Source organism: Spea bombifrons, chromosome 5, assembly GCF_027358695.1.
Source record: "Spea bombifrons isolate aSpeBom1 chromosome 5, aSpeBom1.2.pri, whole genome shotgun sequence".
NCBI classification, from domain to species: domain Eukaryota; kingdom Metazoa; phylum Chordata; class Amphibia; order Anura; family Pelobatidae; genus Spea; species Spea bombifrons.
The window spans coordinates 58,047,915-58,075,884 of NC_071091.1; the positions used below are offsets into that span (position 1 = coordinate 58,047,915).

The window sequence follows — 27,970 nt, forward strand, 5'->3', positions numbered from 1 at the left end:
CTGACATCTGGAATACAGAATACCCTTAATTCTCATTGATTACTAACAGAAAATTACTTCATGGATTGAAAATTATTTTTATGAAGGACAATTTGTCTTTTAAAACAGATCTGGTTAATTCATTGTTTGTATAACAATGACTTCCTGAGAACATAGCGTAAGCATGCATATTATACCTGAGGTTAACAGTATTCCCTTTCATATTTTTAGAAATGTATACCAGGATCCTTTCCCATCAGAGGCAAAAAGATATCCTTTATAAAGCTGTTCTTGTGGAGGATGTTGTATCCCCTCTGTTAAATCGCCAATCAATATACGATATACTTGACTTTGAAATCAGCTTTTGGTTTATTAGATTAGGACCCAAGTGTGTTCTAAAACCACCACGGCAGAAGACATATCTCCATCATGTATTAAATCAATGAATTCATAGCAGGAGTAACATGTCCCAGTCCCCAAGGCGAGTAAGCCTTGCTTATTCATGCACAGTAAAATGTTTGCAGTACAAGAACTACAGCCATACACCGTAAATCATCACAAATTAGCCACATTTATCCGGCCCAAATGCAAGGTTAGCCCTAGCGTTTTGCATGACTATTTATGTTCCTTCCTATCTCCTATAAGAAGCAGCAGAGGGAACGTTTTTTGGGAGGTTAGCTCTGGGAATAACCAGGTATAATTATTAGCCACATAAGTGATTTGGTTGGGACGTTTTAATGATATCTCATAAAAGATGCAAACTATTTATGTTTGGGGAATTAGTTGTCTAGTCCTAAGCGCTTGATGACTAGAGCAGAATGGGAATGGCGACAATGTACATTAAAAGATACAGATTATTAGTGTTTATATTAACTTGGAGGTAGCAAATTGTTGCTTAAATTCATTTTGTAAGTTGAAAAATTAGTAAGTACATAACTACCAATCAGTGATTTAATTACTATGGCAATAATGAAAGTGTATTAAAAATACTGACGGTGACCAGCAGTCCCACAGCAGATGACTCTGTTGCTAAATAGCAGCATAGAATATTTTATGATGATTATAATCGTTTTCAGATGAGGTTGCAGGAGAATTGCAGCTTCAACTCCCCTGCTAAACTAAGCCTGACTGCTTATTTGATGCCTGTCTGTTCTCTTTATTTGAACCTGCAGCCGTAATCCCACCATCACAAAAGCGAGTGGGACGCATGATTGGGGGTTAAACAAGGCCACAGCTCTTTAACGGTTTGGGGGAGATGCTATATGAACGGCCATCTCGCAGAACTTTTCATGTAATCAGTGGAATTTCAGCGATTGAAGTATGTGTTAACTGTAGCTTTTTGTGTAAGAGGAGCATGGGAATCAGCAGTTCTTAAAACATAATTGCAGTAGAGATGCAACCTTTCCTTCAAAAGGAAAAACAGCGACCAGGAACACCATAATACCTTATTATTCATGTACGTACACACACACACACTAAAACAATTTTATAAAACAAAATGTAATTGATCAAGTGTAAATTGTTTGTTCTTCTAAAATGTATTCAATGGATATAATTCTTTGGCCTGTTGTATGGTGGTATGTAACACTATGACACCTAGAAATACTAAATATGATTTTTTTTGTAATCATAGCTATTTGGAGTTAGGGTAGTAGAACTGGCTTATTTTTTTAATGTGAGCTTGCAATGAAACACATCCTTTGCTACTACATTGTGCTGGTGAAGATTTTCATTCTTATTCCCCCAAATATACAACCATATGCTAATTAATGGGGACTATGACACTTTACCAAAATCCCACATTACACATTAAATAAGCCAATGTAATCAAATGTACAAATTAAAATTATTCACAAGAAATAATACTTGTCAAAATGGTTTGGCCCTAATTATGTTTGCTTATTCCTGGTATATAAAATGCCGCAAATATTTTGGTTATTGCAAATTTCCACTCTCTACTGTAAATACTATATTTAAAAAATCCTACCAAATACAACACAAAGAACCATATTCCATGCATGGTAGATCTAACCTACTGCAGTAGCAGACCTACTGCGTTGAATTTGTACCAAATAAAATTAACTGTGGCAGGGCTATAAATGAATGATGAGGAAATAAATGAATTATGCTTTCCCTATAATTATGTAACATAAAATGCAAGTTTTGACTTCTGTTGATATGGCATCTGGCTAGATACACGGAAATCTTCAGTTGCGTGAAAGCTATTAATTTGCAAAGAAATTAAATCTAGTCTTCCTTTGCCACACAATTTATTTTGTATGAAATTGTCATTATACACAATCTAGATATTTTCTCTGCCAATTCAAATTAAGCGATGTGTAAAGGTGAACGTTAATGATCACTAAATTAGATTCACAGATTGTTCATGATTTTTTTCTGCCCTGAAATCTGTTTGACACATCAAATATTAAAACAGCTTTTCCCTGAGAAAAACATAATCAATAGAGCATAAGTAATGTTCTATAAACTGTGTGTTTTCTGCATTTTTTAAATATTTTGAAGACTTACTTTTCTTCACTCTTGTAATGAGAGGACATAATTTCCCAGCATGTTTTTTTATTTTTTTTGGAATCCTCTGCAACATTTTGTATTTTACATGGTTTATATTTATATCTTTGTAGTGCTAGGAATTGCAATATGCTGAGCACTACAAAAATATCGCCCTGGCTTACTGGTAAAGGGGAAAATAAGTGTTTTGACATACACGAGGGACAAGCCTTGGGCTGCCTTGTAAGGTATAATGAAGATGTATTTGATATTTAGTTAATCTGGTTTAAAATATAATTCACCCATTTCACAATAGAGCGTTTGGCCACGTGGGATCTGAGAAAAGTCTACTGCATGAATGATTCCAGTAAAAAATGTCATTTGGCCATCCAGCGAATACCCTGAATCAGTTGGACATTTCAGGATTGTAATATTGTTTGAGCTGGGCCCTCACCTGCTATTTCTGTCAATCCAAATTACAAGATGTACTACTTTTTATGTTCCTTTTGTCTGGTATACAAGCACATCTTCATGATTCTATCTAAAGAAGGGCCCGGCATCTACTAAAGACTCCATTTTGTCTTGGGCTATTATGACATTGTCCTAGTTTCAATTTGTAGCACAAATATAAATTATAACAGTCACGCAGTTTATTTCAATAAGGAAAATGGTGACACCCATATTAATGTAAAAGAAGATAAACTCTTTAGTTAAAGGTGACACCTTATACCGGGCCAACATAGAAAATGCTTTCAGGATATCTAGGTCTGTTCTTCAGATGGAATCCTCTTAAACACTGCATATGTGATAGATATATATATACATTACTCCAGATATTGTTATTAACTGAAATGAATAACATTTTCCTGGATCTGTATTACCTTCTCACCAAGGTTGGAAGAAAACTGAAATATGATAACACAACTTAATCCATATCCATGCATTTCCCTTTGCTATTGCTTTCGAAAGTCATTTATATTTCTCCTGGGAGAGAGACATTAAATCTCTCAAATGATCATAATACAGTGTCTTTTATTTTGTAAACTCCATAAGGTATTGCTTCTATTTCAAAGGGATTGACTGATTTGAGGGATTAACTATGCTTCACCTGTTTTAATCCCATTTACACTAAGTGATGGAAAATCATTGCAATCAGATCAGTGCACAAAGGTTGAAATAAGGTTGCTCAATTATACGTTAATGCAAAGTAACTTATATCATTGGATGCTTTTAAACAAAGGCTATGCTAAGGTTCAGCTATGCGATTTTATTATATGTAAAATTAGATAAGATGCAGCAATATATGCATGCAGGATTCCACTGTATACGTTAAGTAATGCAATTCTTTTGGAGATTTAAGCTACTTTGAGCAATCACATATTTTTTCACTCCCAAGTATGTGCCTTAACCCTTTAAGGACAATGGGCGGTCCCTAAACCCATTGAAAATAATGCATTTTGATTGTCATTAAGGGGTTAATATCTTTTCTCCTGATAAACCATACAACATGATATAATAATATACTCTAGCAATAGAGTATAAGCAAGCTAATCAATAATATATATTGATGTATAGATCATGTATTTTGTCTACGCAGCACCCCTGGCGTATCCCAACCCCACCAGCGCTTACCTTGGCAGCCACGGTCCTCTATGGTGAGCGCGGGGATATGATGACATACCCTCATGCTCCAAGTCATATGGACATGCAATGCTGCTAAATTGTTATGTAGTCTGTACCACCCCTAGGCTTATTCGGCTTTGGACACAATATGCCTCTTGCTATCAATCCAATCATGATAGTGTATAATATATAATGGTTTTAAATGCATGACCTGATGATAGGACCAGATATTATTTAACGTAGATTAGAATTTTTGTACCATTTTAGCACGACAAGTCAATTTTGGCTTTACATCATACATTTTTGACTATAGCCAGTAGAGTTCTTGCCTGTGACTACGATTACCCTGAATATAAATCGGTTCCATCATTCTAATGGAGTACTTGGTTTCTGAAACATGGATTATTACAAAAAAAATCTCAGAGGAGTCCTTGGGCTTTTATTTGCAATAAAAAGCAGTCACACATAGGATCTTTGACTCACACACTCTAGTTATTAGCGGCAATTACCCCCAAGACTAATTATGCGGTGAAAGAAAGACCTGGTTGAAAAAGTGATGCATACATTTAAGTCATTTAAGTGCTTTTGGCCAAAAGCCACAGAGGGGAATTATACATATGTTTCCTACAGTTAGTGTTACTGTATTCAGGATACATTATTATAATAGCCACTTGGCAGACTCCTTTTTCCCTTTCTCCGCATTAACACCCGAGTAAAATATATGGACCAGTAAACATACCTAAAACTAATTACGATGCCAACACTTTTGTTATGCACATTACAGCACTTTTGTGTTTAGGACCTCAGCCTTTATATTTTCCTATATAAAGTTATATTGTTTCTAATTCTCTGTGTGTCCATAAGAACAGATCAGCAGTGGTTTCAATGGTAATTGGAGAAGGCTCAAGTGGCATATTAGCAATTTTAATATACCAAAAAGACTTTTGTTTAATCTACAAGTGAATGAGGACCTTCATAATGGCGACTGATAAATAGTTTTCATTAGTTAAATGATTACCTGGCTTAAAAAAAAAAACTGTGCAATTACCCAAAGGTCAGATGAGTGCATTGCGATAGCTACAGTATAGAGAATATCACCGGAACAATTGAGTTAAATTGCAGTGTTAACTGATTTAAAGGGACACCCTCCAGGTAGTTATCCAGCTGTTGCTGTAGTCCCTACCATTCTCACCTCATCGTATTCATACACATGGCCGCTCCTTTGATTTTTTTTTGCTAGTTCAGCATTAGAGTTACCTCTATACCAAAATATGAAATTATATGAAATTATACATAAATACATAAACTCGCAAGCAGGGCCCTCTTGACCTAATGTATCGGTTTATCTCAGCCTGTCAATTATATATATATATATATATATATATATATATATATATATATATATATATATATATATATATATATGTTGGTGCTTTATAAATAAGAAAATAATCATATCATAGAAATCTCACCAAATTACATAACCATCGTGACTGTAAAAGCCCAATGTTTTTGAAAACGATAACAAGGAAAATGAACAAACATTTTAAAATTGGGCGCCTACAACATGGGACTGAGAAACTATACGCTATAGCCTGTAAGCAGAAAATAGTATGAACAAGAAAAAGTGATCTGGGCTAGTGTGAGTCTATAAATAAACAGGATAACATTTGCAACAACTTGATATCCCCGGATGATGAGGTTTAACCTTCAACAGGGCTTTGTATCTGTAAGGGAAAAAGACAAACAATATATATAGTGAAATATTGTCTTCAGTATATGAAATCTTTTACTTCGGTAATACATTTTGAAAGTGGGATCGAAGGCACATCAAATCTTTGTTGAGTATTCCTCCCACAGTATAATCCAAGGGCAGCTCTGATGTCTCAGGATGAATGAGTGCATTACTGAAGTAAAATGATTTGTATACCATTGAATTTTGTGCGTAACTAAGGAAAGCACACTTTAGGTTTTTATTGCTGCAGGTATACGAGGGATTTTGCATTTTTTGGACTTTTTGTTTTACAAAATATTATGATACTACAGTATAATACAGTCCTAAATAACAAGGTATAAAAGAGTTGTAAAAAGTTTAATAAATTAAATTAAAAAATGTATAACCAAGGACATGTAGAACATTATTATATCCAAAACTGTGTACAAATCGTTTCTTTAAAGATAAAGTCATATCTTCACCCAACAAAGAGATACTGTCTGTCATCCAAGATGATAATTACTCTAACTTAGCCCTGTATTTTTAATGTGTTGATTAAAAATATACTTGAAAATGGTAGAACCTTCAGTAGGCTTTTGTTTGAGGAACCTGTCCAAAAGAATATTATAAACATTTGAACGGTAAGTTAATTGATGACATAAACATATGAAACATTTATAAAATCATTTGGGAATCATGTGATCTGACAGGCAATAAGCACAAAAAAACAGCGTCCACACACAAATCCTGAAAGATTGTAGAAAGATATTGGACCACAGGAGGAGTGGAGGTTAAAATGGATTGGAAGAAGGTCACTACAGGAAAAAGACCTACATCAGTTAGATACATGTGTACTAGATAGTTCCAGATAATAATGGAAATTTGGGGTATTTTATGGTTCATATTACATTCTTTGTTTATCTGAGATAGCTTCAGCTGTTTCTGTGTAATACGCAGAAGCAATATAACTTGCGTTCATTATACATTATTTAACTTTTGGGGAGATATAAATATCTTGTGATAAAAATAAGTATAAAGCTGCTACACCGGAACAACTGTACCTTACAACGATTACATTAACTATTAAAACCAGGTCAAACAGAACCAGGTTCTTTCACCAATGCTATATTTTCTCTAAGGTTCTTGTATCTATACATTTAGGAATCTACAAAATATATTGTAAGCTGTTTTGTACAGGGTCTTGTCTGCAAGTTAAAAGTGGTGAAATGCTGCTTGTTATGCCATTGCACAGCTCCTTGAAATATGATGCTGCTATGGAAATCGATAACTAATAATTGAAAAAAAACTGTACTATACTCCATGTTGGTTCAATTTTTAATTAATGTATGGATTTACAAGTATGTGATTTTGTGTAAAGGCATTTGTCACTTTTCCAAATTTAGTAACTACATGAAGCTTTTGTTTTTCAGTATAGCTTCGGTTTTGGAGAGTATTTGGTCCAAAAGTTTGGTTAAAATGGTGACAAAAATAGCATTTCTAATTAATTTTCCTCGTTCAAGCTTTAAAAAGGATGCCAGAATCACGATGCCAGAATCACGATGCCAGAATCACGATGCCAGAATCACGATGCCAGAATCTGCCATCTTTTTAAGTTACATAGCAAAATGAAAAAAGGGATGAATATACAATATATGACCAAGATATGTAGCTGAGTACCTGACATCACACGTGTAGGAGTGAGGTCGACATACTTTGGTCATATGATGTATGTTTAATATTCAGTACGTTTATGAACAAGTAATTAGGTAATCAAATTAGTCGTAGCCAGATAAATATGTACACTATTCATCACCTTCAGGAATCCCAATATACAGTAAAACGAAACACAAAATAAACTTGGCTTAGTGCTCCTAAACTAGTATATTTTAAAGTATTAGGGTGAATTTTGTGGATGATATGGAACTTGCCTAGATTGCACATATTGTAAGTATACTACAAGAGGCAAGTGGGCATCATTTAACCTTTTGAGCGCCAAAGGTGTGCCAGACCAGTTTTTGTAGTGCTACTACATAAAGTTATATCTGACATTATATTCAGATGACAGCATTATTAACAGTTTAGCTTACAATTTACATTAGGAAACTCATATTTGATCAAATTTAATCAATGTTTTGTAGGTGAGACAAAATTGTTAATTGTTTACAGGGATGGGGGATTTGGCAGGTGTCATTGTGCCCTTGATATAACCCAATCAAGATTTCATAAGCTGGGAGATCATTGATTAAACCAATGTTTACATAACAAATAATTGCATCAAAAATTAATGGGCGCATGCCCCTGGTTTTCTATGAACTGAAGAGACAAAACTAACTATGCCTTAGCATCCCCTGGTTATCATTGCCTGTTAATGGAAGGACAATTTTAATATTTCATCACAAGGTCCAAGCAGAGTCTGTGCATGCGTTACTTTATGAAAACTTAACACGGAATTAATCAGAATTTCTCACACCAGTTGTGTTGATCAGTGTAATGACTCATGAGCCATCAGAAAGTAAGCATATAGTGCTTGATGAATCACCACCTCCAGTTCTTTTCTCCCTCATTTCTCTTCTTTTTGCAGTACAGTGTTAAATATATGAGTCATCCATCCCATATTAACCATATTTGCGCCATAAAAATTATTTAACACTGCAGTAATTCAGAGACCAATGACACATCTACTGAGTAAGTTGTGTAGCATGTTGATTTGTGCAGCATTTTGTCTCTTTAAACAGGTTTTGTAATATATTGCAGTGGCTAGGTTCGTTCCAGTGAAAAGTAATATGAAAAGTTAGTGACTCATTCCAAAGATTTAGTTTTGCCAAATATTTGTAGGTATACCATTAGCACTGAGTCATAATACAGTGGGTTTATTTCCGCGGCATTGGACTATGCAAAAAAAAGAAAAGCCTATTTTATGAGAATCAACAATGTTGTTATATAACTGCGATCAGTCCTGAATTTCCCAAGACTTTCTATACTTATGTCAAAGGTGTTGCCTGTCTAGGCAAGGGTGATGTGAACCGCAAGCAGCTTTTACATGCAGTACTCTAATCATGATCTGAATGTCTTGTGACCTTGTAGTAGTGCCCACATAATGTGGTCAAAACATGGTCAAATATGAAGTATGATGCATGCACATATTTTGAATGGGGATAGATGATATAATCTTGGGGTAGCCAGTGTTGACTAGTGTGTTGTTATTTTTGAATATCATGTTTGAGCTTGGTGCACATGTTAAAATAATGAATATTTTTCATGTACTGCAATGTGTTTGTACTGTGTGTTGCGTTAAGAGGACCCATAGTAATGCACGCCGGCAGACACACAGGCGCACACCCCCATGTACCACCTGTGGAGCAACCATTACAAGTGTCATTAGTGCATACATTTTTGGGACCCTAGGCACAAAGGTTACTGATGTGCTCCATCCAAAAAGTACAACTGAAAAATGCCTACCTTTTGTCTCATTTGCAGACGACAGAGTCTCGGCTGATTTGGTGGCTGGCGCAAATGGACTGCTCCTTCTCACATGACATGAGTTTTAATGTAACAATGGTAGCTGACCCACATAACACAATGAGAATGTATGTACAGTTAACTGAACTTGCCTATTTTGCCTGCTAATGCACCAATAAAAACATTTTCGAGAAGGCAAATGATGAGACTAAAATGACAAAGCCCGGGCTCAAAATGCATTGTTTTCAATGGGTTTAGGGACTGCCCATTGTCCTTAAGGGGTTAAATCCTATAATACAACTAATAAAACTTAATTTCTTAATTAAGGGAACATTTTTTAGAATTAGGTAGGTTTCACTTTGATTTCAACAGATTTAAAACATAGCAGAACATTTAATTTTTCCAATCCATCAGTTATCATACATCTAATTTACTCAGAAAATTGACGCATTTATACTTGGGGCTTTCGAACACTTTAATGTTAACATCATTAAAATCACTTCACTTTAACCACATGACTCCCGTTATTAACAATGCCATTATGTTCCTTATCACCATTTCACCCCAAAAAACCTTGTAATTAGTCTTTATTTTAATGGCAGATGGAAAATAGAAAAGTGAAAGTATTATCTGCTGATGCAGTCATGAAAATCTGTTCGTTTGCCTAGTAAAATTTGGCAATATTCACTTATAAGTGATTCTGCAACACAACATATCACCTTTACAGCAAGTATACCTTGCCTTTTCTCTGCTTTATACCCTTGTGCTAAAAATATTGCATTGGCATTTGTGACAGAATAGGAATGTCACATTCAGTCTCAGGTTGCTGATATGAATATGTGAGCAATCTGGTTTGAAGAGGAACACGAAGGTTATTTAATTTATTTGTGATAGAGACATCATTTTTGGCCTAAAATTAACTGTTATGATCACACAAGTGATATGATTATCAACTAGAAAATACAAATGTGATGAGCAGTCTCAAAGGGATAGGTATTTTAGATGACAAGTGTGTTGAGAAATGTAGACCAGTTCTTTAAAATCAGGGGGGTAAAAACATTCCTCCAGGAGGAGCTTTAGATACTGGGTACCAAAACTGAATATCTAAATGAGCTCTGTATATTTCTTTGAGAACAAAAAAAACTTTATGACTAATGCTTTAAAAATTATTTATTTTACATGAAAGTCTTTTAGTATACTTACCAAATGTGCAGCTGTCAGAACAACGTGGCATAATAATTGTTGAAGAGATACTTACCCCTGAGGATTCGGACTAAAGATGTTGTTTAATGTATGTTTCTCACTTCTGAATAACATTTCTCCTAAATTCTTACAGCCAGAGAAGGTGTCTCTTATATATATGTATATATATATATATATATATATATATATATATATATATATATATATATATATAATGCTATATTAAATATGATTGCTGGTTCCCTGCAAATTGGGATATCATGGAAAGGTTGATGGCAGAGTAATTATAACATATCTCGCAGTATGTCAAATGGCTAAAAAACTTTCATTTGTTTTGGATGTGTAGTTAGACACATAGCTAGGAGAAAGGCTCTACCCATTTCTGAAATTTAGTATGGCTGCATATACATCGCTCGCAAGTGGTCAGTCAGCTTTAACTTGACTGAACGGACTCAATTGATGTTGCAAGCCCTTGCGTGCTAAGATTTATAATCACCGATATATGTGTTTCTTGAGAGGGCATGCAACTGTAAACCTTGCGAGTATCCTGCAACTCAGAAGGTTTACTTAAGAATAGAAAAACTTAGAATGAAAATAAAAATAAAAAAAGCCATTTTCAAAACCTTCTTTTAACTAAGAAGTGCTGATGGATTCCCTCCTTTATAACCCATCCCATGTGCAGTGGGGTTGATGAAATACCTTAGCCTCCACCCTGACACGGTAGTGAGAGGAATGTTATTTTTGAAAAAAACGAAAACTCAATGAAGGACTTTTTAGCCCCAGAGATAAGCATGCATGGGCGTAAGAACCGGGGGGGACGGGGGGGACAGATTCCCCCAGTAACTCATGCGGGGGGGACCGATAATGAAGAATTCCCCCCCAGGGCCGTAGGAAACCCCCCCCATAGAAACGCCGCAAATGCGGCCCGCGAGACTTCGAGGTGCGTCCCGCGTAAGATCGGCAGCCAGGGCAACCGATCTTGTGCGGTCCGCACCTCGAGCCCTGCTACAACAAGAGCCCTGCTACTTACCTGTGGGAGGGTCTTCTGTGCTGCATAGAGGAAGCGGAACCCAGCAGAGTTCACGTGACATCACACCCTGCTTCCTCTGTGCAGTACCAGAGAACGCAGAGGGAGGCCGTGCCCCCTGCTGAAGTCTGTGAGCGGCATCGAGGAGCTGCAGTGCAGGTAAGGGGGTGGGGAGGGTCTTTGAATCAGTATGCGTGATTGAGGGAATGAATCTGTGAATGAATGAGTATATGAATGAATGAGTGTGTGTGTGATAGCATGGATGTGTAAGTGCTGGAACCTAGGCATGATGGGACTGTGATTGCTGTTAGCAATCACACTCCTATCATGCCAAGTCAGCCAGTACATGCTGAAACCTAGCTAGCTGTCCCCCTTGTGTATTGATGCTGCCAGCAATATGGGGTCTGCACATCACTTACAGCCACCCTGTACCAGCATGTACTGGCTGCCTGGGTATGATAGGAGTGTGATTGCGGTTAGCAATCACACTCCTATCATGCCAAGTCATATTGCTAATTTTTTTGGTCCAATTGTGGTGTGTTACCTACTTTTAGAAAAAAATGTGAGTTTTTATTATTATTTTTAAAGGTGGGGGGTCCTTTTCAGTTTTGGCTAAGTGAACCGTGAATGTTTTGGTCCAGAATTTTCATTTTGGTGCATCCCTAGAATAAATAGAGTCCTGAATTTGTAGTCACAAAACTTTCTAGGCCCAGAAATCAGTGAGAGGAAAAGTAAAGGTTTTGTGTCATTTACTTTATTTTAATCTGCATATTTTATTAAAGGCCATATTTTCTAACAGTGAAAGATGAGTGCGGCCCGTGCACGTATACAACTCTGATGAAGTGGCCCACTGCAGAAAAAACTTGGACACCCCTGGGGTAGACAGTGAGAAGGGGGGGTAGGGAGAGGGTAGCTAGTGAGAAGGGGGGTAGGGAGAGGGTAGCTAGTGAGAAGGGGGGTAGGGAGAGGGTCGCTGGTGAGAAGGGGGGTAGGGAGAGTGTAGCTAGTGAGAAGGGGGCGGTAGGGAGAGGGTAACTAGTGAGAAGGGGGATAGGGAAGATAGTGTGAGAAGGGAGGGTAGGGAGGGGGTAGATAGTAAGAAAGTGTGAGGGGGAGAGGGGGTAGATAGTGTGAGAGGGGGAGAGGGGGTAGATAGTGTGAGAAGGGGGAGAGGGGGTAGATAGTGTGAGAGATGGGGAGAAAGTGGGGATCTGATGGGGGAAAATGCTGTCCCCCCAGATTTTTAGGGGTCCTACGCCCATGTAAGCATGGATACAATTGTGGATACAATGATGTTGTTCCATTCAAGGGTAACTTGAACTAGAAGATGATTGTTATTGACAGAGGGAGCAGAACAAGGATCACCCAGGCCAGGGGTAGGCAATCTTCGGCTCTCCTGATGTTGTGGACTACATCTCCCATAATGCTCTTGCAGTCATAATGCTGGCAAAGCATCAAGGGAAATGTAGTTCACAACATCTGGAGAGCCGAATATCGCCTACCCCTGGCCTGGGTGATGCTCCAACTCTAGGCCTAGATGCAAGAGTTTTCTGCCCTATTGGGACAGGACTTGGCAATATTACCTTTCTGACCACAGTAGAGACAAAGACCTTCTGATCTTCTGCGTGTATTCTCTTCTATGGATAGCTTGGTAACACCCAAGTACATATGTTTCTTGGATGAAGGTTTGAGACAGGAATTCCAGTAAATAGAGAAACCCGAGAACATGCCATTCTGAATATTTTTGAGTTTCACGATTGTCCTTCTCTGATACCACTATCAAGTTTGAGAGCCAAATACACAAAATCTTCAAACTCTCAGGTCTCTGGTGAATAGTTCATCTTTTCAACGTTCAGACGGATCATCATAGAAAGCTGCGAGGAGAGCTTCGCTAGACCACTTCACCTTGGCTGCCATAGTTTTAAATTCTATGGCATATTCAGCCTCCAGTCTGGGACATTGTTTTCATATTATTCAGCTACACAAACCTTTTACTTTGCATTTTGTGGCATTTTAAGTGGTTATCTTTTTAGTATAATTTGATTATTTTGCATTGACATTTCTGATGTATTATTCCTATTAGGTAAAACAGGATATGATTCAATCTTTTATCTGGTTTAGCATAAAATAGCATTTACTAGCATTTATCTACATGTTGTTTCTCTATGCGTTTGTATAGTTTGATTTTAGAGAGGTTTTTGTCATTTAATGTATTAAACCAAGAACTGGTGGAACAATTAAAAAAAATACCTTTAAAAATACATTTAAGAATACCTTTAAGAATAAACCTATAGTTCTCTGTACTTAAGTGCATGGTTCATGGAATTTGCAGCAAAATGGCAAATCTACCTTTAATTAAATGCAACATCACTAGTATATTCAGTAGTTGTCAACAGGCAAAATTAATCTAGTATAAAACTTCACATTATTTTAGACAGTAAAACCATCACCCCCTTACTAGATGCACAGTTGGAAACTGTCTGTTAGTGTATTGAGTGTTTCTTGTCTGTGATCAGTAGTTCATTAAAGTCTGTATACATACTGCCATGCAACCAGTTGTTATTTAAAAGACAGCGGGTACATAGGCTTTTTGTTTCCTCTTGTTTTACATAATGTTTGGCTTGGGAACTTAAAGGCATTGGCAGTGAATAGCATTACAAGGTTAATTGGAAACATCATTTTGGGTATGGATTTTCAGTGTCCACCTTCATCACCCAAAATTATGATTTGTGATGTGGGTTAAACCAGGAGATATATGGTTAAGCACAAAGTAGGGGTCTAGGGGAGGCACAGATAGGCTCTGGATATGGGGTGAGATTGGCCTAAGTAAACCTTATACCCTTCGATGGCAAATTATAAGGCCCTGTTCCCTGAACAGGGATGAGGTAAGAGGACTCCCTTGCATAGTGCAAAGCGAGGGATTCAATTTGCATTTTATCTCGCCCTCCTCTTTACAACTTGCAAGCAACTCAGGAGTTAATGAATCCCAAAGTTGCTGTTGGTTTATAACTTACACAGTTGAACTTTTCCACCTACATTACTATGCTAGAATGCAACTCCTATGTACTGCAGTCGAGTTGATGTGAGTTGAGTTTACTCTCGAGTATAAAATCGAAAACTTGACTAGACTGCAAACTTCACATTTAACATGAATGAACCCAAGGGTTCTTATTTTCTTCTATTTCTATGCTTTTTTCTGCATCTGCTTGTACATCACATTTGAGATTTCACATACAAACATTATTGTATCTAATACCTTGTGTACCTATAAAGTATCAGTTGCAAGCATCTACAAGGTTTTTAACTCCAGTAGTTTACCCATGAGGTTTATTTTATTACCCACAGCATACAGCATGTGTGGTTAATAAGGAGTCTGGAAACCACCAAATTGACTGTAACCCCCTACCCAGATGAGCATGAGATGGAAGGTGAGGGGGAGGCATTAGATGTGGTCCCTGATTCTAAGTTTTATTACAAATTTGTCCCCCCCCCCAATTCTTTAAAGAATTGTGCGTTTTTGTGGATGGTGAAATAATGTAGCAACTTATAAATCACTTATCTCAAAATGCGTTTCCTTCCCTAAGTTTTACCCCTTACTTATGGTGGAGGAGTGTGGTGCTTAAGGCTGGTCACAGGAGGCAGGGTTGCTGTTAAATATGAGTTCCCTCTTGGGGAAATCCAGAAAATTAGACATTTAGAAAAATAAATGTGCCAAATGAACATTTAACATTTCTAATATTCATATTTCTTAAAAAAGTGGATGCTTCTATAAAAAAAAAATCCTATTTTTTAACAAATAATTACAATGTCTTTTTTCTTAATGAAATTCACAGAGGCAAGTAACAATTCCCTAGAAGATGGTGGTCGTGTCTATGGTAAATGGATTCATCAAAACTGAGGGAAAATTAAGGTTTCAGAGTCTCGCTCAGCAAATAATGAATGGTTTAATATAGACACAGCTGAATCTCTTTAGGGTTCTGTTAAGGAAACAAATAAAGTCACTGCCCTCTTATTATATCTTTTTCATTCATTGTTACTTTCATTGACCCACTTGAGTAAGGAGGGTTAGACTCTGAGGACAATTAACTTATACAGAGAACACTTTTGTCAGAACAATGCAGATTTTTTTTCAGTTAGGCTGAAAAAGGGGGAGAGAGTGGACAAAACAGGACAGGGAGCAGAGCCAAACACGACTGATCCCCAAATCAGACAGTAAAGGAATTGCCCGATATCCACTTATCAGCTGTTATTCAGGAAGGATGAAAACCCCCACCCACATTCCAAAAGCACCTTCATAAATAACACACAGAAGATCTCTCCATTTCTTTCAGTAATGTAGCAGAGAGGGACATAACACATTGAGGCTGGAGACGAAGAGGCAGGGCTTGTTAGGCTATTTATTAAAGATCAGTGGCAGTTTATCATCACTTATCACCGACAGCCAGAGTGTCAGTGTGCAAAACTCACATATTCATGGAAAATAAATGTTTTAAAAAATCACATATTCATGGGGGGGGGGTATATATAATCATAGAATAAGGTAAAGGCTGTTTTTATATATATATATATATATATATATATATATATATATATATATATATATATATATATTTAGTTAATGTAATTACAATAGGTTCGGTGGTGCCAATGCCGCTGCTACTTCTTTTACTCTACCAGGCAAAGCTTATTCAGGCAACCAAAAGCACAAGCAAAATCGTGGGTCATTCACAGGATAATTCCAACAGGAAGAAAATAATACTTTTAGTTGTGCTGCCAGGAGCTCCTGGGCAAATCCACTGTTCTTATGTATGCCTATATTTTTACCTAACACCAGACATAAAAAATAGAATCATAAAATCTTTCAATATGCCATTTACAATTATAAATCTATCACCTGAAAATATTTACTCACTCTTTATGTTATGTAAAAATGTCTAAAATGTAGTAAAGTGACAGAACTCACTATATCTTACTAACAGAAAAGCTAATTACGTGGTAGTCAACGTGGTACTTTTCACCTATAGACCAATTAAAACAAATGCAAAAAAGAAGTGAGAAATTGCCCTACATATGCAAGGAAATGGCCACTCTGGTCCTGCCCATGGGAGGGGGGTACCTTGGGGGCATGGTCTAGCTGTCTCTGCTATTGCAAGCATCAGATATGTTACTTTGTATCTCTGTTAACTGGTCCACTTGGCATGAAAGACTCACTGTGGGAATCCACTATAGTATTATTGGGAATATATATATTATTCAGTTGAAGGGAATAATGTTATATTCGGCAGCATACTTACTCAAAGTTGATGTGTTAGAAGTAGGAAAAATGTAAGGATCTGAGTGACTTTGACAAGGGCTAAATTGTGATGGCTAGACAACCGACTTGGAGCATCTCCAACACTGCAGCTCTTGTGGGGTGTTCCCGGTCTGCAGTTGTTAGTTCCTATCAAGAGTGGTCCAAGGAAGGAAAAGCGGTGAACTGGCGACATTGTCATGGGCGGGCCAAGGCTCGTTGATGCACGTGGGGGGTGAAGGCTGGCCCACGTGGTCAAATCCAACAGACGAGCTACAGTAGCTCAAATTGCTGAAAATAAATAATGCTGGTTCTGATAGAAAGGTGTCAGAACGCACAGTGCATCACAGTTTGTTGCGTGTGGGGCTGCATAGCCGCAGACCAGTCAGGGCCTAGAATGGGCACATGAGCATAAGAACTGGATTATGGAGCAATGGAAGTTGGCCAGGTATGAATCACGATTTCTTTTACATGTTGTGGATGGCCAGGTGCGTGTGCCTCACTTACCTGGAGAACACATGGTACCAGAATGCAGTATGGGAAGAAGGCAAGCTGGTGGAGGCAGTATGATGATTTGGGCAATGTTCTGCTGGAAAACTTTGGGTCCTGCCATTCATGTGGATGTTACTTTAACACGTACCACCTACCTAAGCGTTGTTGCAGACCGTGTACACACTTTCATGGACACTTTATTCCCTAATGTCATTGGCCTCTTTCAGAATGATAGTGTACCCTGCCACAAAGCAAAAATTGTTCAGGAATGGTTTTAGGAACACAACAACAAGTTCAAGGTGTTGACCTCCAATTGAGCATCTGTGGGATGTGCTGGACAAATAAGTCAGATCAATGAAGGCCCCACCTTGCAACTTACAGGACTTAAAGTATCTGCTGCTAATGTCTTGGTGTCAGATACCACAGCACACCTTCAGAGGTCTAATGGAGTCCAGGCCTGGATGGGCCAGGGCTGTTTTGGTGGCCAAAGGGGGACCTACACAATATTGGGCAGATGGTCATGATGTTATGGCTGATAATTTGTTAGGATATCTGAAATTGAGAACAGCAATTACTGCTGTATTTTTTTTCTTTTATTTTTCCTTTATTTTATTTAGAAACGATATACATAATCTCATTTTTATATTTTTATAAAACTATATGCTTTTTGAAATATAAACCCTTAGACAATCTTAAAAATTGTATTGTATCGTATTAAATGCAGTCTCATTATAGTTTTAATTTGAACCAATTTTGCAAATGTATGCTGCTGCATAGTTAGTACCAAATGAAGCAAATACATCTAAGGATTCAGTAATAATTTAATTAATGTGAGAGTGTTTGCATCAGATCTTGCTAGGCTCTGCAGTCCTTAGCAATTTCAGAGGTTTTATCTAGTGGTGGACATCTTAACCTTACTTAAAAGTTGACATACCAGCGACACTTCTTTTAGGTTTTATATCCACAAATTGAAAATTGCACTGGCTCTGCATTTTTTTTTGAAGTTACACTAGCTCTGCAAATCCATTTATTCCAACATTATCTAATGAAAGATAAAATAGACATTTATATGCCGCTAACCTCGTCGCTGAAATTTTAATTGGATTAATTTAAGATGTAGTTGAAATCTTGTGGCTCTGATCAGCACGGTCAGATATTGGTTCAATGGTTGTCTGATTTTGCTGTCCAGTTTGTAACCACGATGAAAAATGAAGGGTGTAGCAAGGCTTAAAATATATATATTCTTTATAGAGGAAATCTCTAAAATAAAATAATTTTCTCTTTCTGATTTTCAAAATTGGACATTTTCTTATAATTACAATTGGCCTTTGGGGTGCAGGTAACATTATGAGTTAAAAAATTAGGCGGGCAAGTTTTTTTAATTAATCACATTGCTGTCAGGCATTTGCAGTTGAAGAATGCGTTGAAAATCCTACTGTCACAAGAAGGGATACTATTTTTCCTATACTGGCTTAGCACATTGATTTTTTTTTCTTTTTTTTTGTTAATGGTCTAATTAAAAATATCATATTTTATCCATAACATTTTTGGAATGTCTAATCCACTTATATGCATGGCCAAATAAAAGGTGGCAGGTATCCGAGATGGAATAGAGGGAATTTAGAGCTGTCAGTCTGAATTTTTGTCTGTGTCCTAAGGGTATTAATTGTCTTGACATAAAACGAACAGAATAGTTTTCTGTCTACAGGACAGCCAAGATGAAAACATTATAAAGATTACTAAATGTTCCACTCAAGTGATCTTTCTTGTGATCACCATTTAATACATACACTGAAAGTGTTTAATAATTGATGTCAAGGGACATGCACACTTATATGGATCACCTTGGTTTATATTTGTTGCTACAGTTTGAATATGGACATGTTATGCTATATTGTCATCACTTCCCTAAAGGAAGATCTTTATGTGCCGTTTTATTTGTGACTATAGAGGACTGGAAGAATCACAAGCACTGGCGTAACTGCAGCTGCGACGGGGCCAGTGCCTCTAGGGGGCCCATAGCGACCCCTTCTTCATGTCTCCCTGTACTGGTCCAAAATAGTTAGAAAGGGCCCTTCTTAAACTATTTTGAACAGGCATGGTGAGGTCATGTGACCCTGTGGTGAAACATGGATGTATGTATATGTGTTTGTATATGTATGTATGTGAGCATGGATGTGTAATTGTGTGTGCCAGTGAGCATGTAAGTGTACATGTGTGTCTGAGCATGTTAGTGTACATGTGTGTGTCAGCATGGATGTGTAATTGTGTGTGTGAGCATGGATGTGTAATTGTGTGTGTGAGAATGGATGTGTAATTGTGTGTGCGAGCATGGATGTGTAATTGTGTGTGTGAGCATGGATGTGTAATTGTGTGTGCGAGCATGGATGTGTAATTGTGTGTGTGAGTGAGCATGGATGTGTAATTGTGTGTGTGAGTGAGCATTGATGTGTAGGAGTTTGTGTGTGAGCATGGATGTATAAATTGGTGAAATGAGTGTGTATTAGAATGAATGTGTACGTGTGTGTTAGCGAATATGAGTAAGTTTGTGTAGTTTGTGTAAGTGTGTTTACATATGTGTGTTAGAGTGTAAGTTCAAAGGGAGGTGGGGCATGGGGCAAAGAAGGCACAGACACGTTGTGAATTAATAGATTGATATAAATAAAAAAATAACAACTATGTACATATTATAAAGGGGGAAATTGTGGACTTTAAAAGAAATCTTTTTCTGACTTTTCGAAGTTTCCTTATTACTAAATTCCAGAAATTCTATAAAAATCTTGACCAAGACAGTTCCTCATTAATGCAGCACCATCGTTTTATTTAAGAAATTGGTATTACTAATAGAAATATTAATTTATATTAATAGAAAAAGATACTACATGAAGGGCTGAAACAACTAATCGATAAAATCGATAATAATCGATAATGAAAATCATTGTCAACGATTTTCATTATTGTTTGGTCGAATCGATTTTTATCGATTTTATCCTTATATCAGAGATCGGATTATAACACTAGAATCAAGATCCCCCGCAACTCTGCAGGGGACCTGGATTCCCCTCACTGTCGGCCGGTCTCTCACTTCCGTCTCTCCCACCTCCCATACACCCCTCTGACTCCTCCCCCTCCCATACACTAATCTGCCTCTCTCCCGACTCCCTGGTATTTTGTGAGCCTCCGTTGCTGACAGGCACTTTCACTGCAGCTTCATAGAAGCCTCAGCGTAAGTGAAGGTGAGTAACGGAGGCTGTCTGTGCGCATCGTGCAGACCCCCACCGGCTGACAGAGAATCGAGGTCTCCTGCAGAGGATCATCCTCTCTGTCAGCTGGTGGGGGTCTGCATCGCACAGACAGCCTCCGTTACTGCCCTTCACTTACACTGCAGCTTCATAGAAGCCTCAGCGTAAGTGCCTGTCAGCAACGGAGGTTCACAAAATACCAGGGAGTCGGGAGAGAGGCAGAGTGGTGTATGGGAGCCACCCTCCCATACACTCTGGCTCCTCCCCCTCCCATACGCCACTCTGCCTCTCTACCCGGCTCCCTTGTGTCTTGTGAACCTCCGTTGCTGACAGGAGGCAGAGTGGCGTATGGGAGGGGGGAGGAGGCAGAGTGGAGTATGGGAGGGGGAGGAGGCAGAGTGGAGTATGGGAGGGGGAGGAGGCAGAGTGGAGTATGGGAGGGGGAGGAGGCAAAGTGGTGTATGGGAGGGGGGAGGAGGCAAAGTGGTGTATGGGAGGGGGGAGGAGGCAGAGTGGAGTATGGGAGGGGGGAGGCAGAGTGGAGTATGGGAGGAGGCAGAGTGGTGTATGGGAGGGGGGAGGAGGCAGAGTGGTGTATGGGTGAGTTATAGTGGCGTATGGGGGGTATAATGAATTTCAAAACTGATTTTTTTATCCGATTAATCGAAAAAAGAATCGGCCAACTAATCGATTATTAAAATAATCGTTAGTTGCAGCCCTACCTACATGTCACCTCAATAGGTACCGCAGTCTCTTTAGTTTTATCGATAAATATCGGTTTGCTTTCTCTGGAATCAAGTTATCCATTGTTAATTACATTATTATTCATATTCTTCTACCACAGGGGTGTCAAATTATTCCTCAAAAGTAACAACATTACTATGAGGTTTTGTTAATTTGCAATATAGCAATTAACATTAGCTTTATGTCTTTTCCTACGTTGGCTCAACTAATACTTATATACTTTATATATTTTATAACTGAAAACAATATTTAAAAAATACCAAATTTAACAGTTTACATTTTTACCTTAACGTTGGAGAAGAGCATGTTTTTCTCCCCTGTTCATCCTTAAGCTGACCTTGATTGGTCATGAACGTGTTTTTGCCATTGTCTTATAGATACTGATATGAGCAATGGAACCGCTGACATATGATACAATCTAAAATAAGCTGTAAGCATGAAATGTAACACATTTAAGACATAACTGAATAACTAATAAAATATGTAGGTTAGTTGTAGGTGAAAGCTAATACAGTTTTTACTTAAGTTTTATAACATAGATAATATTAATATGTATAAATAATGGTAATAAGGGTTTTAATACATTTGACAGTAATGGGACTGTTGTGAGCTTAGGGATTCAAAGAAAATGAAGCAGCTGACACTTATTGCTATAACATTATTATGTTTCCCTGTATCATACTCTAATATTGATTAAAGTATTATTGCCAGCGTCGTATTGCACATGAGATATATATTGATCAAAGTCATTCTCTTCTCTTACATACTTAGTAACAGCGTAGAAACTTGAATAGCCTGTTATTATAGCAACCCAGGCATACATGTATATTTCATTCAGTGTTTTATTGTTGTATATGATTTTACTGTATCCTATGAACATTTTCCTCCCTATTTACCATATAATAGACTATGTGATATCTTGAGAAATTACTCAAGGCCTCTTTTTACATTGCAAGAACGATGGAATGAACCCATAACAGGAGGTCCACACATGTGCACATGAAATATTACTGGCGATCATGTTTAAATTAGTAATATTGTAATATTACATAAAATATTAAAATATATATAGGACTTTTATGCTAGCTTTTATTGGCAACAAGTATCTTTGCTATATCATGTGTTTATTTGTTTTTACAGTGTGACAATGCAAAAGGACTTAAAGCATTTTATGATGCGATAAAGTATGGACCTAATCACTTGATGGTTTTTGGTGGCGTATGCCCTTCAGTGACCTCTATTATTGCTGAGTCTTTAAAAGGATGGAACCTGGTTCAGGTAAGGCTGTATTTCATGTAATAAATACATTGTTTTTTTACTGTATAGTGATGTACATATTACATATTATTATATATACATTCTCTTCTGTTCACCTATAAATATTCATCCATATATATCAAGGCTGATACATCAATGTATTGATTTAGAGCCTAATGTAGTTATTAAGCTGTTTAATTCAGATCAATTTCCTCCATCTCTTCTTCACATGCACATGTACAGGCAGTGAACTGGGCCATTAAAAGCTTACTAAACTTCTTCAAGCTTAAATCCTATTTGAAGAAACAAAAGTCCTTTAAAGTACATTATTTTTATATTACTACTTACTAAATAGTGCCAGCTTATATATAATGTATTCACATCTTAAACGTCTTCTATAAAGTGCACTCTGACACTGCATTACATTCTACTCCGCAGGTTAGTAGTTTCCCTTTAGCAGTGCCGCAGGGTTTTCCGTCATATTTCTTTCTACACAATCAAATTCTTTTCAGCAGTAAAAGTGAACCAATACTTACACCCAGGCAAACTCTAAATTGCTTTAATGCATGGAGTATAAAAATGTGTAAATAATATATTTGCTGCAAAAAGATTTATTTAAGTAGTATATATGAATATTTTGTGCATTTTTTGTAAACATGGAAATTATTTCCGGTCTAAAATACATACTTACTCTAACACATATACGTTCTAACAATCACTCTAACACACACTTATACTAATTTGGACACATACACACTCTAACACACACCTTGTGTGGAGTCTCACTCCAGGGCAGCTTCCAAACTACCGTACCATGTTACATGACCAGCTTAAAGTGGAGATAAGTTGCCACTTTTAATCAGGACTAGCCAGCTTAAATGCTTTTGGAACATCACTATCTACCATGCTGGGATTTTAGTCTACAATACACAATGCCTTGGTGGTTTTTGGTCTTGCTTTTACCACATTTTTTTCTAACTCCCACGCCACTGAAAGCAAAGGTGCTAATAGAATTGAATGTGTAAATATATGTATGAAAAAAAATCAATGTTTCAAGCCTCACAAAAAGTTGTAAAGTCTGACACTTAGAAATTACTTTAAGTATAAAAATCTGAATATATTTTTTGATATAAAATAATGGGATAGCAATATAACAGATATAATGGAATACTTTTTTTGTCTATAGGTATGCTTGATCAATACATCTTACAGTCAGATTTTGGAGTATTTTGTACTGATATTCTTGTATATATATATATATATAGATAAACTGATGTATAACAGCTAAGATAGGGAGACATATGGATGGATGGTTGGTTAGATGAAAAATGCCTACCGTTTTATCTCTCGAACATAACGTTCTGGATTTCATTGTTTGACGCTAATTGGTTATTGTAGAAAGCAACATGTACTCATAATTTTGGGGTTCTTACATTGGTCCCCATTACAACATATGAGAAGTGACTGGCATGTGAGATTTATATAGTGTGGGTGGATTGAAGTGAAAAAAGTGTAGGTAGCTACATCTGTTTGTGTGATTTTTTTTAACATTGAAATATTTTGTTTGCTATCTTTTACTGATTGCACAGTATCCTCATAATTAAAACAGTGCCCCAGTGTCATTAATTCTAATTAAACTTATAGAAATAATTATAAAAATATGTTCTGCTCTCTCCATAAATTTTTTTTGTATATATATACGTACATTAACATATTTTTGAAGCCCCATAAAATAAGGACAATATAAGATGTCAAGAATATATTCAGAGAACATTACATATACTTTTTTTGTTGGTATTGTGTTGTGGTCAGGATAGCCCCATCCTATCCCATACATACTTAAATTCCTTTACTGTATTAGCCTAAAAATAGGCAGAGATAGCTGTACATAATACGTTTGAAATGGTGACCACTTTCAGCCCTTCAAGTTTTGTGCTGGGTTTCAGATGTATCTCTGGCACAACCCTCACCAAAATGACTAAATACCCCCTGACTACTAAAACAAACGGTCACTTTTCTTGCTTATCCTCTTTGATCTCTCCACAGCCTTTGACCCTGTTTATCACCCTCTGCTACTGCAAATCCTTCATACCACCACATTCTCCTGCAAAACACCTGTCTTCTGACAATACTGTTTGCATCTCATTTTCTGGCACTCTCTATTGATGTGCCTCAGGGCATGATTATGGGGCCCGTACTCTATGTATACCTTCTGTCTTGAAAAACTAATCTCTGAATTTGGATTCTACCACCACCTTTCTGTTGAGAGGTTGCTAATATACCTTTGCTGCTTTGCTGACATATCACCCTCTCTTCTGAAGTATCTTACCAATTGCATCTCACTACTTGAAGCTCAACATTCTACAACTGAGCTTCTGGATATTTAAATGTCTACTAAATCCTATATTCCAGATATCTCGATCACTGCTGATAATTCCACAATGTATCCAACAAACCAGTTTTACATACACCTGACTCTCTCTGTCACCACTGAGATCATATCTAGTATCATATGATATCAAACACTTGTGCCTACAAGCCTGTTACTTTCACTTTGTAGACACAACCAGAAAACACATAGAGTCCAATAACAGGCTCACAGCAACATATTCTGTAGAGCAGGCAGGTACAAGCAGATGGCAAGGTGGTCCGTAGCACAGGCATACTGGCCAGGGGGTCTGTAGCACGAGCAGACTGGCTAGAAGTTTTGTAGTACAATCACAATGGCCAGGAGGTCACAATGCTCACAATGAGCAGACTGGCCAGGAGGTCTATAGCATGAGCAGAAGGCAAGGGAGTTTGCAGCATCTTACCAAGGGGTAATTCAGAAGAGGAGTCAAAGTCCATGCCGATATGTCAAAGTCCAGATGATCCAACTCAATTGCAGTACAAAGGGGGAACCAGGTTCAATATCTAAGTCCATGCCAAGGGTCAAAATCTAGATAAGCAAAATAGTTACTCCACAGGGTATAAACAGGGCTGGAAACACACCATTTTAGCCCTGAGCTAGGACCATGCCCAGGTATTTATAACCCGTTGATTGCCATAACAAGAAACAGGTGAGGCAGATGCAGGCAGGTATCTTATGTCCATGGGTAGGTAGAGAAATCAGCAACCCAAGAGCCACCTGGTGGCATAATGGTTAAGTGTATTAACTACCAGAGGCAGTGTTGTTGGTTCAAAACCCCATGGCTCATGACAATCTATCCTCCTAACACCCACAACCTGCATTCTAAATAATGTATTATTCTCCCACCTTCAAGATCACCACAGACTTCTCCACATGACCCTCACTATAATTACATTATACTTGGCCTAGTAGTTCTTCATCTTCTGTCTTACTCACTCTCAACTGTAAACCGACAATCGCATGGACCTTTTTTCCATCTGGGCCAGTATGTCTTCATGTGTGGCAATGTTGTTAATGTTTACTTTCCTAATTCTAGTAGGGCTACAGAATCTTTTGGAGCTTTAGAAATAAAATGTAATGCAACGTATTGTAGGTGTAAGTTCATTGATGCTGTAGAGTTTTTCAAGTTGCTTGTGGTATAAACTCAATATTTTTCCATGAGTGTTTTTAAATCAAAGTATACTCACTGTTAAATGTAATAGTTTTTTTTATCTTCCTTTTAAATTATGTTGTCACATATAAACATGCATGTTTTAACTACAAGTTGGTTGCACGCATGTTACAAATTTATAATAAGATGAACTAATTAAAAAGATCCTGCACATTGCTAAATCATGCATGATATTGTTTCTTATTGACTTCTAATGATAGTATATGTTTTCTTGTTGCCATCATATTGTTACCTGTATCAGATTTCATGAAAATGGCTTTGAGTTTCCTAAAGTAATTGTGTTGTTATTTTGAAAAATTATTTTGACTTTTAACTATACTTTTTACTATAATACTCATACCTTTCATATTCAAGCAAGTAATAATAATGTATAAACCCTTGTAGAAATATACATTTGCTGGACGTTTATCCTGTATGAATAATCAGCACCCTTTTTTATTGAATTATATACTCATTAGTGTTCATTGATTCAACTGCAATATTCCCAGTAATCAATACCATTAACAGATAAAAGTATTGTGAGCTCATGGCTGTTTCACTGTTAATTACTGTTCCTATGGCTTATACTTCCTAGGGCAATGCTCATTACATGGTAACATAGTGTGCCTTTATTTAGGTAAATCTTCACAAGGGATTATAACCTAAATCATTGAACCTATTTTCCTTTGAAATGAAATGAATCCAAGTTCTAAACATTCTGTCTTTTAGCCTATAAGCTTGCAATGAGGTTAATACATACATTTATAAATAAACACTATATAGCAACACACCTTAAAACAAGCTCTTTTATAGAATCTATTTTAAAAAAAACTAGGTAAATACAACCTCAGATAAACAACAACACATGACCTATTACACAGTGTCATGATTTATTCAACAAAAATAATGCCAAAATGGAGACGCTCTATGTGTAAAACTAAGTACACTTTATGAATCAATAGCTTGTAGAACCACCTACTTCTATAACTTGAAAGTAATCGCTTTCTGTACGTGGGGGAATTTTGGTCCACTCTTCTTTACAACAATGCTTCAGTTCATTGAGTTTTGCAGGCATTTGTTTATGCACAGCTCCCTTAAGGTCCTGCCACAGCATTTTAATCAGGTTGAGGCCTGGACTTTGACTGGGCCATTGCAACACCTTGACTTCCTTTCTTTTGTGATCATTGCCCTGTTGCATGACCCAATTTTGGCCAAGCTTTAGCTGTCGTACAGATGGCCTCACATCTTACTCAAGAATACGTTGGTATACAGAGGAGTTCATGGTCGACTTAATGACTGCAAGGTTCCCAAGCCCAAATTATCACCCTTTCACCACTGTGCTTGAGGTGTTTGTGTTGATATGCTGTGTTTGGTTTGGTGCTGTGCATTATGGCCAAACATTTCCACTGGCCTCGTCTGTCCAAAGGACACTGTTCCAGAAGTCTTGCTTAGAAGCAATTTTGCTGCCGTGTTCTTTTTAGACAGAAGAGACTTTCTCCTGGCAACCCTTCCAAACAGACCTTGTTTGACCTTGGGGTGAATTTGCTGTGATGTCCACTCCTGGGAAGATTGGCAACTGTCTTAATTGTTGTCCGCTTTGAATAATCTTTGTCACTGTAGAATGATGGAAACTCCTTCGTAACAATGTCTGATTTTACTTTTTGTACCCTTCGTGACAATGGCTGTTTTAATAATTCTGCTACTAATCTTACATCCTATGCAAGCAGTAATTCCTTGAGTGTGGTCTACTCCTGGCCCAAATTCTGTCCCTTTAAATTCAACATACTCTACTTTACTTGGTTGGTTGTATGACGCAAGACTTGCTCTGCTTCTTAAGTCCTCACACATGGCTTGTTTCATTGCTTGATTTTG

At 37.3% G+C, this 27,970-nt stretch overlaps 1 protein-coding gene across 1 annotated transcript in view; it reads left to right on the plus strand.

Moving 5' to 3' along the window:
• Nucleotides 1–27,970, plus strand: part of GABBR2 (gamma-aminobutyric acid type B receptor subunit 2) — a 207,830-nt gene that overhangs the window by 40,853 nt on the left and 139,007 nt on the right. Inside the window, exon 2 of the mRNA XM_053467694.1 lies at nt 22,422–22,559. Coding sequence (XP_053323669.1) covers nt 22,422–22,559 — 138 coding nt within the window. The remainder of the gene's footprint in view (nt 1–22,421; nt 22,560–27,970) is intronic.